General features: G+C 47.3%; 1 protein-coding gene across 2 annotated transcripts in view; it reads left to right on the top strand.

The window, feature by feature from the left end:
- Positions 1–19,537, top strand: part of DOP1B (DOP1 leucine zipper like protein B) — a 168,869-nt gene that overhangs the window by 144,389 nt on the left and 4,943 nt on the right. For both annotated transcript variants that reach the window (XM_075542318.1, XM_075542317.1), the window contains exons 28-33: positions 7,076–7,158; positions 7,582–7,691; positions 7,826–7,972; positions 9,623–9,684; positions 10,372–10,500; positions 19,032–19,168. In XM_075542318.1, the coding sequence (XP_075398433.1) occupies positions 7,076–7,158; positions 7,582–7,691; positions 7,826–7,972; positions 9,623–9,684; positions 10,372–10,500; positions 19,032–19,168 (668 nt within the window). The remainder of the gene's footprint in view (positions 1–7,075; positions 7,159–7,581; positions 7,692–7,825; positions 7,973–9,622; positions 9,685–10,371; positions 10,501–19,031; positions 19,169–19,537) is intronic.

Raw genomic sequence — 19,537 nt, 5'->3', positions numbered from 1 at the left:
TCGAATAGCAGGGTGGAAAGAAGCCGGCAGCCCATTTGTCCTTGTGTAGCACTGCAGCGGGAGAGCTGAGTGACGTAGCAAGCTCGCCTTGGGTGTGGGACGCTGTGCACTCCCTCTCTAACGCACCCGGGCCTTTCAGAGAGCCTTTGCATTTAGCTCGTTGCTTGACATTGCCAATGACTCAGTATGTAGTGGGGAGGCGACGTAGGTGACACAGCTCGTCCTAGGAGACTCAGAGAAAAGAAGTCTGCCGTCAGCATTGGATGTGGAGCTTGTCAACTCCCCATGCCCCTGAGGACCACCAGGCAAAGCTTCCCAGCAAACCAAAAGCCAAGCTTCTCAGAGCGGCTACAGTAAGGGAGAGGCTTGGCAACGCCTTCCTTCTCATTGAGGGCAGCCTGGGAGAGCTGGGTGATGGTTCAGGTCTTTTATGACAGAGTTGGTTGGGGCTGGTGCAAGTGAAATAGCTTTGGCTTGGTGGGGCCAGCAAGGCCCCAGACATCAATTGTGATAAGCAAGCTGCTAGTTTTTTCTTTTTTAAAATCATTTTACTGGGGGGGGGGGTGTCTTACAGATATTATAACAATCCATAAATCAATTATATCAAATGAACTTGTACGGATGCTGCCATCATCATTTTCAAAACATAATCTTTCTTCTTGAGCCATTTGATATCAGCTCCTCTTTATTCCCTCCCTCCCCAACCCTACCACCTTTGTCAACCATTAATATGTTATATACATATATTTTTTTTCATATCTTGCACCATCTGATGTATCCCATCACCTACAATTATTCTGTAATTCATCACCCTTGAGGGGGTTATCCAGCCATCATGGCAGTCTGTTTCCCCTCCCTTTCCATACCGTGATAGAATTGTTACTCCCATTACTGTTTCTGAGGGGTTTATGCAGACTCCTTGGATTGAAAGTCTTATCTATACCAATGTACATACACTGATCCAGCAGGAGTTATGAGGAAGAACCGAGGCCACAACAGTGGGCCATAGAAGTAGAGTATTGACAGTGGCCTTAAAACAAACAAACAAAAAAAGTAGAGTATTAAGAAACAATAAGCAGTGGTTCTCAACCTCCAATGCTGTGACCCTTTAATACAGTCCCTCTTGTTTTGTTTTGGTTTTTAATCATTTTATTGGGGCTCATACAACTCTTATCACAATCCATACATACATCAGTTGTATAAAGCACATTTATACATTCGTTACCCTCATCATTCTCAAAACATTTGCTCTCCACATAAGCCCCTGGCATCAGCTCCTCATTTTTCCCCTCCCTCCTCGTGCCCCACTCCCTCATGAACCCTTGATAATTTACAAATTATTTTGTCATCTCACACACTGTCCGATGTCTCCTACCCACTTTTCTGTTGTTCGTCCCCCAGGGAGGAGGTTATATGTAGATCCCTGTAATCAGTTCCCCCTTTCCACCCCACTCTCCCGGCATCACCATTCTCACCACTGGTCCTGAAGGGATCATCCGTCCTGGATTCCCTGTGTTTCCAGTTCCTATCTGTACCAGTGTACATCCTCTGGTCTATTCAGATTTTTAAGGTAGAATTGGGATCATGATGGTGGAGGGTGGAGAGGAGGAAGCATTTAGGAACTAGAGGAAAGTTGTATGTTTCGTCGTTGCTACACTGCACCCAGACTGGCTTGTCTCCTCCCCGAGACCTTTCCATAAGGAGATCCAGTTGTCTACAGATGGGCTTTGGGTCCCCACTCCACTCTCCTTCTCATTCACAATGATATGATTTTTTGCTCAGGGTCTTTGATGCCTGATACCTCATCCCTTCAACCCCTCGTGATCACGCAGGCTGGGGTGTTTCTTCCATGTGGGCTTAGTTGTTCCCCTGCTAGATGGCCACTTGTTTGACTTCAAGCCTTTAACAGCCAAAGCTGCTATTTTTGATAAAGGAATTGTTTTTGTGATTGACAATTATTTTGGTCTTCAGTTTTCTTCTTTCCTTTCAGGAGCTAATATATCTTAGGACAAGATATTATTTTTGCTAGGTCTTAGGGACTTTTAACATAAAGACAGGAAACGATGCCAGTTCTCATATTGGTTGACACAGGGACAAGACAATATATTTGGTGTCAGTTTTATGTTAACACTGGGCCAGGACTTCACAATGCATTTTAGTTCCCATGTGAGGTATTTAGCACAATACAAGCCACAACACCACTTCCATTGAATCGATCTCGACTCCCATGTAGGCTTTCCGAGCCTGGGAACCTTCACAGGAGAAGACAGCCATATCTTTTTCCTACAGTGCAGCTGGTGGCTTTGAACTCCTGATTTTGTGGTGAGCAGCCCAGCTCGTACCACTGCGCCACCAGGCCTCCTTTTCCATCTGAAAGGCTCCTCATCCCAGAAGAAGCGGGAGAGAAAGGTGCTGGACAAACCTGCAGCTCCCGCCTCCCGCCACGGGCACTGGATAGCTAATTTTGTGGTTTGCATAGAAGAAATAAATGATACTTAATTCTACAATAAAGACCCTGTAACTAGGATCCTATCATTTGCTGGGCTCACCCAACAATTATGCTTTCTCAGCCGGCGTTTGTGGTTACAATTGTGGCTCCGGGAAAGAGAGAGCTTGCTCCTACCTGACGCGTTACCCCTGGTTATTTCTGTCGTTTGTGCTGAGTGCATGCGCCTGCCCCACCAGGGAGGACAGCGGTGTGGACTGTGGAGTGTCACCTGCTACTGGGTCTGGTTTGTGTCCAGTCATTAAATTTTACCTCAAGCCAGTAATGGAGCCAAATGTTTACTGGATTGTGTTTATTGCTCCTGTTTAGAACCCACTGAACTGCAAACTGGGCCGACTGGTGAGCATCTCACTAGACTTGATCAGCAAACTGCAGAGCCCTAGAAAAGCTATGCATTTGGACCATAGCTTGTTTTATTTCAGTCTTGCTAAATAAACTGTATAAATTCTTATTTTGGCTATATGAAGTATGATATAGAATACTTTAAAAAATATTTTTGCCCACTGGAACTTTTTAAACATACGCAGTGAATGTGCAGGTTCTGGATTATATATAATAAACCTGTAAGAAAAGAAGTCTTAGTGTGTGTCTCGCATATGCCGTGCGCCATGTTCTAGGTCTTGGTGCTAGAACGGCAAACGAAATTAGTAAGGAGCCTGCCCACATGGAGCATAGGAAAGATGATAGAAAATAAAATCACGGCGCTCAACATTAAAACCAAACAAACTCACTTCCATCAAGTCAGTCGATTTCTCTCATAGCAACTCTACAGGACAAAGTAGAATTGCTCCTGTGGGTTTTAAGACTAAATCTTTACAGGAGTAGAAAACCTCATCCCTTTCTTATGTTCAATATTGGATGTCATTAAAAATAATAATTCCATCACTACTAAATCGATTCCGACTCATCGCCACTCCAGACAGCAGGCTAGAACTGCCCATAGAATTTCCAACCGGCTCTAGAGCACCGACCGGCAACAACAGTGACTACTGTCACAGCCTCGCCTGTGCTCCCGAGGAGCAGCTGGTGGGTTCAAACTACCGACTTTTCCACTAGCTCTGCCCCAGCAGGATGCCTTCCATACGTTAGCACCCATTTGAAAGTTACAAACAACAGTGAGATACCACTGAGCACCGATGACAGTGGGTCAGACCCACAGCACTGACAACATCACATGTTGGCAAGGACAAGAAGGGCTCGCCTTCATCGCTGGTGGCACGGCAAAATGGTGCCACCAGTTTGGAAGACATTCTGACCAACTCTCACAGTTACACGTCAGCTTACCATATGAGTTAGCGGCCGTGCTCCGAGATATTTCCCAACTGAGCTGAAAGCACACGCCCAGTTAAAAGTCTACACGTGGACGTTTATGGCAGCTTTCTTCATTTTTGCCCCAAATTGACAGCAACCAAGCAGTCCCTCAGTTGGTGAATGAGTAAACGCACAGGTGCAGTCACACGGGAGTATTAAGCCGTGATTTATAGACACGAGTTATCTAGTCCCAAAAGAGTCAAGGAGGCACTGCAAGCATGTCTTGCCAAGTGAACGAAGCCACTCAGAAAAGGCTACGTAGTGTAAGGTTCCACATATCGGACATTCTGGAAAAGGCAGAACTACAGTGAAGGCCAGTGGGTGCCGGGCTCAGATTGGGAGAAGGCATGACTAGGTCATGGATCCCCAGACTTATTTGGCCTACCACCTTATGGCCTACATACGGAACTGTAACCCTTGCCACGAGTAGAAAGCCTTCTCTAGCTCACCGAGAAGCAGCTTGGCGGTTTCAGTCCGCTGACCTTATCACTTCTGTGCCACCAGGGCTCCTGGAACTAGGGGGAGCAGCGGCATTTTTAGGGCAGGGAAACGATTCTGATCCTGAAACTATTCTGATTCTGAAACTATTGTGATACTATACAGCACAAAGAGCCCTACTGTGAAATACCTAGAATTCAGTTAATCTATGGATCGTGGTTATCAGCTGAAACAAATGAGCCACATGAGTACTAGGGTGCTAACAACAGGAGAAAACTGCAAGAGAGGGAAGGGATGTGTGGGAACTCTGCGCCTGTGCACTTTTCCAAGGAACTTAGAGATGCTCTAACAAACTAAAGTCTGTTCAAATCAGTTAATACCCGAGAGTATTTAGCTGGTACCTGGCACTGTGAGGAAAACGAGTGTGATGTCACAAAAAGTGCCTGGGAGTCAGGGGAGCCTTTGTAGATGTTACAGAGCATGTCCCCAAGGAAGCGACACGTGCTGAGAACCAAAAGCTGAAGCAGCAGCCCTGTGGGGTGATAGGAGGGGGCGCTGAGCAAGAGCAAGGGCAAGGGCATGGGGCAAGAATGTGCTGAAAGCAGTGTGACTGGAGCTGAGTGAGTGTGGGCAGAGGCACTCCAAGCTGACTGAGGCGGCTGGGATACGTAGGGCATGGTTTGACCCACTCACGACGCTGAGGATCCCTGGTGGTGTAGTGGCATCGGGCTGCGATCCGCATGGTAGGCACTTCAAAACCAACAGCTCCTCCGTGGGAGAAAGACCAGGCTCTCTACTCCCGCAAACAATTGCAGCCGCAGAAACCCACGGAAGGTCCCTGTAAGTCAGCACTGACTCGACGGCAGGGAGTTGAGTTTCTGTGTGAGAAACCATTAAAATGTGCAGGGCAGTGATAGGATCTTATTCAATCCTTAGGAAACATCCCCGTGGCAGGGAGGAGCAATGTGTGCTGGAAGTCCCGGTAAAGGACTATTGCGGAGTTTATACTGACCTGGAGGCAGGGATGATGGAGGTGGGCGAATTAAAGTGCAGAGACAGCGGGACTTGCTGATGGACTCGATGTCTGATTAATGAAAAGACTGAAAGAGCAATGGAGGATGACTTTAGGTTTTTGACTTAAGTCATTGAGATGCAGACGAGCAAAGATGAAGATTTCGGAGGAGGCAATTGCTTCCGTTTGGCACATATTAAATGTGAAGTATCTGGAAGGGAGAAGGAGCAAAGCCAAGATGTCAAGCTGTCACAGGGAAGGGGAAAAGCTAGTCAAGTCTAGCGTCGTGGAAGCTCCCAGAAGCAAGTGCTTCAGGACGGAGGGCGGGGGTGACTGAGTCGAAGGCTGCTGAGAAGTGGGGTTGAGAGAGGGACAAGCCCTCATTGGATTGGGCAACGTGGGCGTCACTGGGCTGAGTGGTGTGGGTGGTGAGGAAGGGAAGTTTGATGGCAGGAGGTGGAGAAGGAGATAAGGAAGAGGAAACAGTGAAAGTAGGAAACTCTGAAGACTAGAGGACAAGAACCTAATGAGCGGACTGAGGACCAGAGAATGGTTTGTGCTGTGCCGACTTGTTCTTCCCTGAGCACAGATGAAGGCTCCCTGTGCCGATGGGGGCCGTGCAGCAGAGAGGAAGAGGTTAATTGAGAGAAGGGTACGGGCACAGGAAGGGCCTTGACAGTCACAGGCCAGAACTAATAACCCAAATGGAGTAGCTATTTGATAGGAGACGGGGCATGCTTATTAAAGAGGAGGTAGATAATGGGGGTGTAAGAGCTCGGGCTTGATAACTCAGTGGCAAAATGAGGTGGTTAGCATTTTGTAGCTCTCTGTCAATAAATATTGAGGTAAAGCTTTAAGCCAGGGGTGCTCAAACTTTTTAAACGGGGAGCCAGTTCACTGTCCCTCAGACCCATTGGCGGGTCAGACTATAGTTTAAAAATATATATGAACAAATTCCTATGCACACTGCACATATCTTATTTTGAAGTAAAAAAACAAAGAGGGCAAAAACACCCAGCAGGCCGGATAAATGTCCTGGGTGGGCCGCATGAGGCCCGCGGGCCGTAGTTTGAGGACGCCTGCTCCAAGCTAAGAGAAAGGGTGCTGATGGACTTTGAGGGGTATGTGGAAGAACTGTGGGCTGGAGAAGCCAGCGCACTATCCAGGAACACGTAGTAGGAACGTCTGAGCGATACCGTCCAGGGTCCATGGTCTTGAGAGAGTGAGGTGAGTTGCATAGTGCTGGGGTTTCTCCAGGAGGGAACCTCTGGGTAGGCCAGGGCTGATGGTGAGCATTTTCCTGAGTGAGTGCTTCAGAAGGGGAGAGAAGCAAGGGCATTAAGGGCATTTGCAAGATGGGCCCCAGGAAGTAGATTGGGCATGTAGGGGTGGCGTGCAGAGCAGCAGACATCAGGAGCTACCGATGGGCAGTCTGGGTAGTAGACTCAGGATTGGTGGTACTCTAGAACTTACTAAAGCAGGGTTCCGGGAGTTCGTCGCCAGCAGGAAAGGGAAGATGGTGGTGTTTATGAAGGATGTTTGAGATGGAGATTTTAAAATGGTGCTCCTGGAAACTCATGAGGTCAATGGCCAGGAGAGAAATGGAAGGGAGACTGAGTCAGTGCAGGAGCTTGTTGATGCTAAGGCCCGGCTTCTTAGGTCTAGGACTTGCACATTAACCAAGAATCCCCTAAGTCACCATGGTGTTATATGCGCAGTCAGTGGGAGCTCTTGCCTTGAGTGCGTGTGAAGCTTCGAAGCGGTGAATGGCAGCTCTCACAACTAAAACACAAATGCCTCTGTTTCAGCGGAAGCAGCTGCAGCTTCTTCGATGGTGTCTGCATCTGCCCCTTCAGTGTACAGCGTGCAAGCCCTGTCTCTCCTGGCAGAGGTAAATACAGACCTGATCACGTGAGTGATTGATTTCCATCGGAAACACTACCAAGGCGCCTCATGCTCATGGCCCAGGGAGTATAGCCTGTCCCTGCCTGCATGGCCTTCCTGCTACAGGCCATCGCATCGGTTACCGTTCATCGCGACCATGTGTGCAGCAGAACACCTCACAGCCCTCCCAGCCTCACAGTTAGGCTCTGTTCTGAGCCCATTGTGCCAGCCACGGTGTCAATCCATCTCGTTGAGGGCCTGCCTTGTTCCCGCTGCCCTTCTGCTGGACCAAGCATGATGTCCTGCTCCAGGGACTGCTCTGCCGGCCGTCAGCCGAGCTGTGGAATGCCTTTGCATCCCACTCTGAGGACTGCCCCCCTTCACGTCACTCTGGGAGATTGCCGGCTGATTGGCTGTGGCATTCTTCCAGGTCCTGGCATCGCTCCTGGACATGGTGTATCGGAGTGACGAGAAGGAGAAGGCCGTGCCCTTGATCTCGCGATTGCTGTACTACGTCTTCCCTTACCTGCGCAACCACAGGTAACTCGGCCCCCGTCCACCTTACCTCTCCAGAAGCACAGAAATAGGAAGGTACAGGTGTGTAAAGCATGGCACCAGGTGGCTTTCCTTGGACTGCCTCTGACCGGGCCCTCTTCTTGTCCCTCCCCACGTAGTGCCTACAACGCTCCCAGTTTCCGCGCCGGAGCACAGCTGCTGAGCGATCTGAGCGGTTACTCCTACACGAAGCGGGCCTGGAAGAAAGAAGTCCTGGAGTTGTTCTTGGACCCAGCCTTCTTCCAGATGGATAGCTCCTGTGTTCAGTAAGAAGCTCTGCTGACGAAGCCGTGCTCGGGGGCATCCACGGGCACGGTAGCTCAGGTTTTGCCCAGGTCTGGGCCAGGTTATTCAGCACCAGCCCAGGTGACCACCTGTCACAGCCACAGCTGTTAGCGCCTGTTCCCCTGAGCTCATGGCAAGGGAAGTCCGTCAGCTAAAATGCAAAGGAAGGCTCTCGCATGATTGAGAGAGCACGTGAAGTCTCTGAGCGGTACAAACAGTTGACACACTCGAAGCTAATCTAAGGGTTGGAAGTTCAAGTCCACCTGAAGGCGGCACCTTGGGAGAAAGGCCTACCAGACTCCTTTCCAAATTCCAGCCATGCAAACCCCGTGGCACACAGTTCTGCTCTGGCATGCAGATATCGCCCTGAGTCAGAATGAACCCACAGCGGCTGGTTTGAGCTTTTTTTAGTATCCTTATAGAGCTTTGCTGGTGCTTGGTCTCGTCGTACTTTGTCCTGTAACCAGAAAAACAGCCTGGCCAACATTAAAGTGACAGACATAGCAGTGACATCTCCCCAGCATCCACACCACAGGTTCTTCTCCAGTGCTTGCCAGTGGAGAGCCTCCTAAAGGTACACGTGAGGGATGCCTTCGGCCGCTTGCGCTGGAGATGCACAGGCCCGCTCAGGTAGCCCTCCCCTGGTTGGCAGCAGGTGTGGGGGGCCAACTGCAGGGATGAAGGATGGAGATCGGGTCAGCTTTTGGGGCCTAGAGTTGGCCCTGCAAACACCAGAAGCCTGCCTAGAGGCTTGTACCTTTCCCCTTGAACATCCTCTTTCTTTGCCTGGAAAGCCCATTTAAAAGCTAACCCTCTGGATTGGAAGTGGTACCCATTAGTATTTTGTCTGAATGACCCACCGGTCGTAGAACATCACCAAGAGGGCACTTTTTAAAAAGTCATTTTATTCAGGGCTCTTAATAGCTCTTCTTATCACGATCCATGCGTACATCCATTGTGTCCAGCACATTTGTACATATGTTGCCATCATCATTTTCAAAGCATTTTCTTTCTACTTGAGTCCTTGATAAAAAATCATTTCCCCCCTCCCTCATGAACCCTTGATAATTTATAAACTTATCATTTTCCCCCTCATGTCTTACACCAACCCCTGTCTCCCTTCACCCACTTTTCTGTTGTCAGTCCTCCTAGGAAGGGGTTAATATATAGATCATCACTACTCTCATTATTGGTCCTGAGGGGGTTATCTGTCCTGGATTCCCTGTGTTTCCAGTTCTTATCTGTAGCAGTGCACATGCTCTGGTCTGGTCAGATATGGAAAGTAGAATCGAGCTCATGAGAGTGGGAGGGAGGAAGCATTAAAGAACTAGAGGAAAGTTGGATGTTTCGTAAGTGCTACCCTTTGAAAAAGCCAGAGAGCCTTGCCAATTTGGTTTTCTTTTACAAAATCCATGGAAGCTTCCTCTTTGATTCCCCTGAGCCGTGGCTGTACATGAGACGCTTCGCTTAGCTTTCCTGTGTACAGACGCGATTCATCTGCTCCACTCACCCCTTTCCAGAAGGCAGTGTGTAATACCTCCTAACAGGGAAACAGCCTTTTCTTGGTACTCTTGTTAATTAGGCTGTTACCCATTATGCGTTTCATTAACTTCACTTTGTTTACTATCTAGTTGGAGGGCCATTATCGACCATCTTCTGGCTCACGAGAGAACCATGTTTAAAGATTTAATGAGTAAGTTCTGCATTACTTGCCCGCAAGCCACAGTTTGAAAGAGTAAAGCCCTCGGGGTCTGGCATTTCAGAGCCTCCTTAAGCTGCCACGGTTCCATCGCCTCCTGAAGCCCTTGGGTGGGACTACACGATGGGTCCCTCTGGACGCGTGTGTGACTGACCACCGTTTACAGTGGGGAGAGGGGCCGCGGAGCTGCTGCATCAGGTCCTGACTTTGATGTTGAGAGTAAGAAGACATTCACCGCAGTATCGTCAGTACTTTTGTATGCCTCGTGGCCTCTTCTAATGTGGCCGCTCAGAATCACTAAAGAGAGTCTGGCTGCGACATCTGTCACCACAGTGATCGCCAGGGTTGATCCGGCTGAGCTGGCTGACTAGGCGGGTGTCCCCTTCCTCCCTCCCGAAGGTGTGCGCTCGGTTGAAGAGGACCACCTTCCCCGATAGGGTAACCGTCCTCAGTCACGGGTATCCTGGTACCTGTGCTCCTCTGCGAGAGCCTCCAAACAGGCTCTCACGAACGACATGTTTTTAAAAATAAAGAATGATAATCCCACGATTCAAGTCATGATTTTTTTTTTAACTTTCCTAGCCAGGGAAGCTATGAATGATGCTAATAGAGATTTCCTCCCACGAAGTTCTGGTGGTACGTTTTGCACTGAGTGTAATGAATTTGCTCTATTCTTTGCAGACATGCAGAGCAGCTCGTTAAAGCTCTTCTCAAGCTTTGAGCAGAAAGCCATGCTGTTGAAGCGCCAGGCTTTTGCCGTCTTCAGCGGAGAATTTGATCAGTATCACCCTTACCTCCCGCTGATACAAGGTAAGCTGGGCAGCCTCTCTCCTGCGTCCCCACACACTAGACACACAGGTGGCCAAGAGAAGCTGGCTGGTAGAGGGGACCCACAGCACATTTTGGTAGAGCAGTCAAGTGTTAAAATCAGTACTTAGGTGAGACCAGCAACTGCCAATACTATAGAGGCACTTTGGAAATATTATCAACAAATATACGGCTATGTTTAAAATAGACTTTCTTAATGTTAATTCGTAATAGCAAGTAAAGTAGATTGCTAGGGCTGCCCCATGCACAATGAGGCACAAGGTAGTTGAAAACGGAAATTGAGTATATCAGTTTGGGAGCCTAGAGGTCTAAAATCATGGCATTGGCAGGGCCATTCCCCCTCTGAAGCTCTAGGAAAGCCCTGTTCCCTGCCTTTCTCTCAGCCTCTGGTATTGCCGGCAAGCAATCAATCCATGGCCTTCCTTGGCTTATGGGGGCATGGTTTCCATCTCGGCCTTGTCATATGGTTTCTCTTTGTGTGTTGTCACACTGTCTTCTCATAAGGACACCAGTCACAGTGGATTATATGGACCACTCTACTCCAGTGTGAATCTCATCTTAACCTGATACCATCTGCAGACTGTTTCCAGACTCGGTCCCGCTCCTCAGCGCTGAGTCTGACAGCTTCCAGCATCTAGTGGGGCACACAATTCAGTTCAGAGTAGGGTAGTTCTTATCTTCTTTTTCTAGACTTTTTATTGTGAGTTGAGTACAAGTTTACAAAGCAAATTGGTTTTCCATTAAACAGTTTGTACTTATTTGTGTGTATATATGTGACATTGGTTACATTACCTACCATGTAACAGCACTCTTCCCACATCCTACCTGAGTTTGCTCTCTCTCTCTTTGTCTTTTCTATCCCTTCCTGCCTTCTGAGCTTTCTCCCTGGGCTAACGTTGTCTTTTTTTAAATCTCCTATCACTGATTATTCTAAGGAGGTTGTGTCTTCCTGGTGTTATTGTTTACCGTGTAGGCCTGTCTATTGTTTGCCTGAAAGTTGAGCTGAGAGGATGAGTTAAGTTACAGGCTTGAAGGGTGACCAAGGCCCACAGTCTCAGAAGTTCCATAAATCTCTATCGAACCAGTAAGCTTGATCTTGATGAGCTTGTGTTTGGTTCCACATTTTTCTCCTATTCTCTCCAGGGCCTCCCAATGTGGTCCCTTTCAGAGTGGTTAGCAGTGGTAGCTGGGCACTATCTAGTTCTTCTGATCCCAGAGTCACAGAGACTGAAATTTGTGTGGTCAATTAGTCCTTTGAACTAATTATTTTCCTGGGGTTTTTTGGTTTGTTAGGTTTTGCTTTTTATTTTTCCTTCTTCTTCACTCTAGAACAAAAATTTGCATTTTAGAGGGCTACTCACAAGCTCTTATGATCCCAGTCTCTGCTCGCTGAAATGGGATACAGCAGATTGTCTTTGTGAAATGTGTTGTGCCAATTAACCTTCATGTCCCCTAAGACTGTGGCCCACCAGGCCCAGCAACTCATTCCTTTGAGGTGTTTGGTTATGGCTAAGATATTGAGATTGCTGTGTCCCATTTGCTGTACTATGTGTGTGATATATCTATATCTATATCTATCTATCTATCTATCTATCTATCTATCTATCTATATATATATATATATATATATATATATACTGAAACCCATTGCCATCGAGTCAAATCTGACAAAGTTTCAGTGACCATATACTGTACACACAAGTACAGGTATAGAAATACCATCTGCCACTCTCAACGTGGTTGCGTATACGCTACCTTTCACCTGCACATACTTACTCATCTTCCCTGTCTGCTTTACATGCACTCAGATTGTTGTCACTGTCAAGGCAGGGTTGTGTGGAATAGTACTGACCTTGGATGCCTGCGACTCTTGTGCACTTCTTCGTGTTTTCCTTTTTCTTAGCAATATTCTGCTGATCACCCCTTACTGTCTATTACCTTGTCCTTCGCACAAATCAATACTGTTATCTAGCTTTCCCTCCTCTCCCACCCCTGGCCAGCATCAATGACTGCTCCTTTCTATGTGTAAATTTATCCTTGTCGTTTTATGACAGTAACCTCATGCAGTATTTCCCCTTTGGAGAATTGATTCATTTCACTCGGCATAATGTTCTCCAATATTTCACATGAAAAAAGAAAAGAGTATTTCACACGGATTATTCATTATTCTTTAACATTACACAGTATTCTCTTGTGTGTTTATACCTTAGTTTGTCCATTTGTCCATTGATGGGCACTTAGATTGTTTCCAGGGGATCCCTGCTGGTGTAGTAGCCTCAAAGTCAGCAGTTCAAAACCACTGGCTGCTCTGTGGGGAAAAGATGAGTTCTCTACTCCTGTGAAGAATTACAGTATTGGAAACCCACAGGGTAGTTCGATATGTCTTCTAGGGTCACCACTCTGCATCAGAATCGACTTGATGGCAGTGAGTAACTAGCAGGTTATTTTTATCTCTGCTGTTGTAAATAATACTGCCATTAACTTGGGGGTGCATATAACTGTTCATGGCCTGGCTCTCTTATTTTGAGGATATATATCTAGTAGTGGGATCGCTCGTATTTCTATTTTCAGCTTTTGAAGGACGTGCCCTACCATTTTCCACAGCAGTTACTCTGTTGTGCCCCCCTACCAGCAGTGTATGAGAGTTCTCATCTCTCCACTCCCTTGCTAGCATCTATGGCTTTCTGTCTTATTCAGCTTTGCTCTTATCCCTGGGGTGAGATGATAGGGATCTCGTTGTTTTAATTTGAGTCTCTGATGGCTAATGACCCAGAGTACTCTGTTGGTTTACTGCCTGAATGTCTTTGTGAAATGTCCTCTTCACGTCCTTTTGCTGTTGTTTTTTGTTTGTTTTGATAGTCTTCTTGTTGTTGAGGAGGGAAAAATCTGACAGTCCAGTCCAGGAATAACAGCTTTTCAGCACTGTGTCTTGACAGATTTCTTACACAGTCAAAATACATTCCACCTGAAGTCAGCACTTCCTACTGAGCCTGGTGAGGGAGCAAGATCTGGGGTTGTGTTTCATTTTACCCTGAATTTCTTCCCTTCATATTCGCCTTCTTTGCATCAAAGGGAACTGTTGGCTGCCTGGTCTTGGCCTGCAGTCCCGAGAGCAGTCTGTGGCTATCCCACCCCGCTCTCACTGAGGGAGTAGAAGCAAGAGAAAGGCAAGAGGAAGAGTGAGAAGTCTGAGGATAAAGGAGCAGATACAAATGTACATGGACTGTCAGAAGAAACAGCCAGAGTGCTCCTTTGAAAGGAGCATATCAGTATTTATCTCACAGACTTAGGTTTAATAACAAGAGGGACCGGTCCCTGGAGAAGGACATCATGTTTGGCAAAGCAGAAGGTCAATGACCAAGAAGACCCTTAACAGACGGGCCCTTGGCCGCAACAAGGGCTTCGGCGCAGAAACAGCTGTGAGACGGTGGAGACTCGGGCTGTGCTGCACGCTGGTCGGAGCAGACCGAGCGCACAAGGAACGGTGGACCCACTGAGACTAGGAATGGGAATGCTATGTTAGGAAGGTCTGGCCGCTAACTAGACAGCGTGACGGGGTTCGTTGTCCGATAGTTAAGGTAAAGTTAGGTCTAAAGGTTGAAGGTTTTTCCCTTGGCATGCTGAGCTCCTGCGGTGTAGAGGAAACAAGGACAGGAAGAAATGACACGGACCTGGGAGGACCAACAGGCGATGGAGAGGTGGTAGGATAAATGGGTGAGAAGACTGTGAGAGTCGGAATTTGAGAGTAGAGCCGGAAAGACTAGGAACTGGTCATCATGATGAGTTACCGGAACTGTACAATAGTGAGCAGGATAAATGGTGAGAGGACTGTGAGAGATGGAATTTTAGAGTAGAGCCGAAAACACTAGGAGCTGGTCAACATGATGAGGTACCAGAACTACACCAGCGAGTAGGGTGGCTACAGGGAGCGTCAACTGATGGCAGAGCCTCCAATTGAAAAGAATTACTGGGAGCATTTTAAAATTAAACTCTAAAACATTATAAAAATTTACAAACAGAACTGAAGAAACAGTACTGAAACAAAGGGAACTCTAGACAGAGCACAGATTAAAAAACTGAAAACAGGGAGACAGACACATGCTCTCAGTCACCACAGCACCATCACCGTAACCAAAAGGTGGCAACACCCCATGTGTTCCTCACGGAAGAACAGATAACCACAGGTGGTCCGTGCACACAAGGGCACATGACTCCTCCACAAAGAGAAACGAGCTCCTGGGACCTGCTGCAACACAGGTGATCCCTGAAAACATCATGCTGAAGTTAGTCACAGATGCACAAATATTATATGATTCCACTTATTAACATTATCTGAAATACAAGTTAAACTATGAATTATTTTAACTATTAATCATACAATGTTTCTGAAGGCTTTTTCCTTCCCCCTAAAGTGCGCAGGTAGCAAAGTTGCCTTTCTGTTTTCAATTCATCTTCATCCACAATATGAAAGAAATCTCAAATGGCATTTTTTTCACTTGCAATTCATAGACCAAGAAGACTTAAATAAACTCGATATAATCCTGGAAGGATATTTTACTTAGAGTTAGGAAGGTTAGCGTAGGAGATATTAGAATCATCATATAAATCTTGTTTGGGATCAGGTTTAATTGATAAGGCCAGTTTTGTAAACAGTAAAAGTTGCTCATTAGTATGTTAGTTGTTAGGTGCTGTCAAGTCGGTTCAACTCACCGCGACCCTCCGCACAACAGAATGAAGCCCCACCTGCTTCTGCACCATCCCCACGGTCGCGCTCATGTTGAAGCATGTTCTGGCAGCCATCATGCCAGGCCCTCTTCTCACGGGTCTTCCTCTTTTCTCTGCCCCCCTCCTGCACCAAGCATGAGGTCCTTCTGTAAGGATTGGTCCTTCCTGACGACACATCCAAAGTACATAAAGCATCCTCACTCCTAAAAGGCATTCTGGCTCTACTTCGTGCAAGACAAGATTTGTTCATCCTTCTGGCAGACCACAGTATAGATGTAGTATTCTTTGCCAACATTGTAATTCGAAGGCACTGAGTCTCCTTTAGTCTTCCTTCCTCCCTGTCCACTCACTTTCCCTCACTCAGCCCTTTTTAAAAAACAGTCTCTTTACTCAGCTCTTTATAAGAAAGCGTTTATGCACCTTGAGGCCATGAGTTACTGGGCCAGGAGGATGAGGACCATCGTCTCAGGGGACACCACGATCCAGTGGCACATAACAAAGTCCACAGAAACAATGTGCTTCATCCACTTGGATAAACAGCAACTACGACAGCGGTTCTCAACCTGGGGGTCGCGACCCCTTTGGGGACCGAACAACCCTTTCACAGGGGTCGCCCAATGCATAACATAGCAACATTACAGTGATGAAGTAGCAACAAAGATAATTTTATTGTTGGGGTATTGTCGCGCGCCAGGTCTCACCAGCAAGAAAAGACGCGCCACAACAGGATTCTTCCACAGGCGTTTTATTGTGGGTTCGATTTGCAGATGCGGAAAAAGACCCCGAAGCCCCAAACTGCTGCTGCTTATATACGCTCTACGGGGACGTGCCATGCATTGATTGGTGCGTTCACCAGAACCCTCGTTATTGATTGGTGCGTTCGCCAGAACCCTCGTTTGCATACTCCAGGGCGGAGTTGTAACTACGTCATCAAAGCAGTGCGCATGCCTTAAGTGGTTGTTTACCACTTAATGGGCCACCGCCCTGACTACCCGGCGCCATCTTGTAATGGCGGCGAGAGCTGCGGCTTCCCACATCGAGAGAGCTGCGGCTTCCCACATCTCGCGAGAGCAGCGGCCTGTGGCTTCCCACATTGGGGGGTCACCACAACATAAGGAACTGTATTAAAGGTTCACAGCGGTGGGAAGGTTGAGAACCACAGCTCTAAGATATCAAAAGCTACTATTGGTTGTTCTCCACTGGAGCGAGGAATAATGATAGAAATGGAAAGACGTGGAAACAGTGACACCAGGGGACCCAAGGGCTATGCAAACAGCAGCCTCTACAACCCTGAGACCAGAGCTAGTGCAGATGTTGACAATCCACGTGACAGTCCTTGCTTGAATTAAATAGGAAGCTGATTCAGACAGTGACCACTGACGGCGATAGCAGCCTTTCAAAGGCCAGAACTGAATTTCAAGTGGAAGCTGAGCTTTCGTATGCCCCTGTGCGATGTGGAGGGAGAATGCTAGCTCCCTCATTTTGTAGGCAGCATCTGCGATGATCCCTGTAGTAGGTTTCAAAGTTAAACTTTCCTGGAGAAGGACTTCAGGCTTGGACACGTAGAGGTGCAGTGGAAAAGAGGCGGACCCTCAATGACATGGGTTGACACTGTGGCTTCAACATGGGCTCAAACATAACCATTGTAAGGCCAGGGCAGGACCGGACAGCGCTTCCTTTTCCTTCCGCTGTACAGAGGGTTGCTGGGAACGAACGGAAGTATTGGGCCTGCTGTCTCCGTAGAGGAAAGAATAGAATGGTATCATAGGAGAGTACACTGGCCACTGACCCTTTGGGCCTTTTTTTTTTTTACATTTTATTAAGGGCTCATACAACTCTTATCACAATCCATACATATACATACATCAATTGTATAAAGCACATCCATACATTCTTTGCCCTAATCATTTTGAAAGCATTTGCTCTCCACTTAAGCCCTTTGCATCAGGTCCTCTTTTTTTTCCCCCTCCCTCCCCGCTCCCCCCTCCCTCATGAGCCCTTGGTAATTTATACATTGTTATTTTGTCATATCCCTTTGGGCCTTTTAATGCCTTCTCTATCTGAGAGCAAATACCTGTTCTTCTCTAGCCCGTCAGCAGAAATCCCTCCCCCCCGCATCACACACCCCCTGAACCCTGAGCTTGAGTTCCAGAGGGCTGCTCTTACTCACTGCTATTGAGTTGAATCCCGACTCCTGGAGACCCCGTGCACCGTAGAAGGAAGCACTTGTCTGGCCTGCACCTTCGCATGAGTCTTTGGGTTCCAGGCCACCGTGATCCATGGTGCTTTCACTGGCTCTTCCCTTAAGACGTCGATCGCTGGGCCTTCCTTCCTAGTCCATCTTAGTCTAGAAGCTCTGCTGAAACCTGTTCCGCATCTTCACAGCACACAAGCGTCTGCTGCCAGACGAGTGAGGGCAGCCACATCAAGCGCCTTGCGTGGGGGGAATCAAGCCCGGCCGGGTCTCAAGGAAGTGGAGAGTTCAGTCTCAGAATCACCACTGCCCACCCGAGGGCTAAACAATCGCTGTGAGGTCTGCCGACACTCACATCCACTGCCACTCACAGCGACCCTACAGGACTGCCCCTGGGAGTTTCCGCACTGTGACCCTTCGCAGGTATAAAGCTCCCTCTTTCTTCCGAGAAGCAGTTTAAGACTCACGAATTATTCATGTGGGAGGGAGAAAAATGAGCTGATACCAAGGGCTCAAGCAGAAAGACAATGTTTCAAAATGATAATGGCAACATGTATGCAAATGTGCTTGACACAATGAACGGATTTATGGATTGTGATAAGAGCTCCACGAACCCCAATAAAATGATTTTTTAAAGACTCGCGAATTGTGAAACTATACTTTTTTATTTTTTTGAGCCATTACGAATGGTTCATTTTGAATTTTCACTCCCAGTACTTATAGCAATGTAATTGCTTTTTTATCTGTTGATTTTGTGTCCTACACTCCTGCTAAAATTTCCTGATTAGCTCTGTCAGTTTTGTTTTGTTTTGTTTTGTTTTGTTGGGGATTTTTTATTATTATTGTCAGTTCCTTGAGATTTCCTACATTATCGTCTGCAAATGGAACAGAATTATTTCTTCCTTTCCAATCTGCATGCTTTCCATTTCCTTCTCTTGCCCTAGTGCACTGGCTGGCACTTCCTGTACTGCTCTCTTCCCTGGTGCCGACTGCTGGTCTTCACTCATTCAAGCCAAGATTCTGACCTTCCAGATTACCTGTGTCTTGGACAGGAAGTTAAAATAGAAGTCGCTAGGGTACTAGCTCACCACTAGGCCATTCTCCTACGTCCCAAGTGCCCTTGACATTCCTGCTGGCTCTTCTCCACCGTTCAGAACTTGTGACAGTTGATCTTGCAGCTTGTTCAAGGTGTTTTGTTGTGATTAGAAAGCACAATAGGATGGATCGGACTTACTCCATTGCACTGTTTACTGTCGACCAATCTGTATGACTTCAAAAGACTGTGATTTTTGTGTCTCATAATTCACATTTTTAGAAGAAAATCATAAGTTGTCCCTGACAATTTGATAGGTTTCTGACCTTGACTTAGCTGTTCGTGTTGCCCTACTCAGCTGCAGCCTGGGTCAGAGGCCGTGACTGCTGTCAGCTAGCAAGGGCCAGTCTACACTTACAAACACTGCCGAAAGAGCCCATCCCTTACACTGAGCTGCTGTCCCAGTAATGCCAAAACAACTGCACTTTTCAATCTCCCTTGTCTGAATAAGAAACCAGAGCTGCATGTTTGTGTGACATCTTTAACGTCTTCTTTCCGTAGAACGGCTGACAGACAATCTCAGAGTTGGACAGACATCCACAGTGGCTGCTCAGATGTTTCTTTTTTTCAGAGTTTTGCTGCTAAGAATTTCTCCTCAACATTTGACTTCACTGTGGCCTATAATGGTTTCTGAATTGGTGAGTACAAGTATTTGGCTCTTGAAAGCTTATTTATTTTTAATCCAGGGCAATATTGTATACGCCTTCACGCGTGAGCAGGCCCTGGTGGTATAGTGGGTTACAGGTGGGGCTGCTAACCCCAAGGTCAGCAGTTTGCTCCTCAGGACACCGAGGAGGCCTTCCCCGCCTGTGAACATGTCCAGACACCCTACAGGGCGGTCCCACGGAGACCTGCAGGGTCCCTGTGTGCTGCAGTCGACTCGGCAGCAGTGAGTGTAGATTAGGTTCTATTATTTCACACGCATCGAGTTTTATTCACACTTTTGTGTGTGTCCAATTGGCACACCGCTCTTGATGAAGTCAAGCGTATTTCCTGGTATTTCACAG

This window comes from Tenrec ecaudatus, chromosome 2 (assembly GCF_050624435.1).
Source record: "Tenrec ecaudatus isolate mTenEca1 chromosome 2, mTenEca1.hap1, whole genome shotgun sequence".
NCBI lineage: Eukaryota > Metazoa > Chordata > Mammalia > Afrosoricida > Tenrecidae > Tenrec > Tenrec ecaudatus.
The sequence above is the reverse complement of the archived record's forward strand: the minus strand, read 5'-3'. Positions and strand labels throughout refer to the sequence as shown.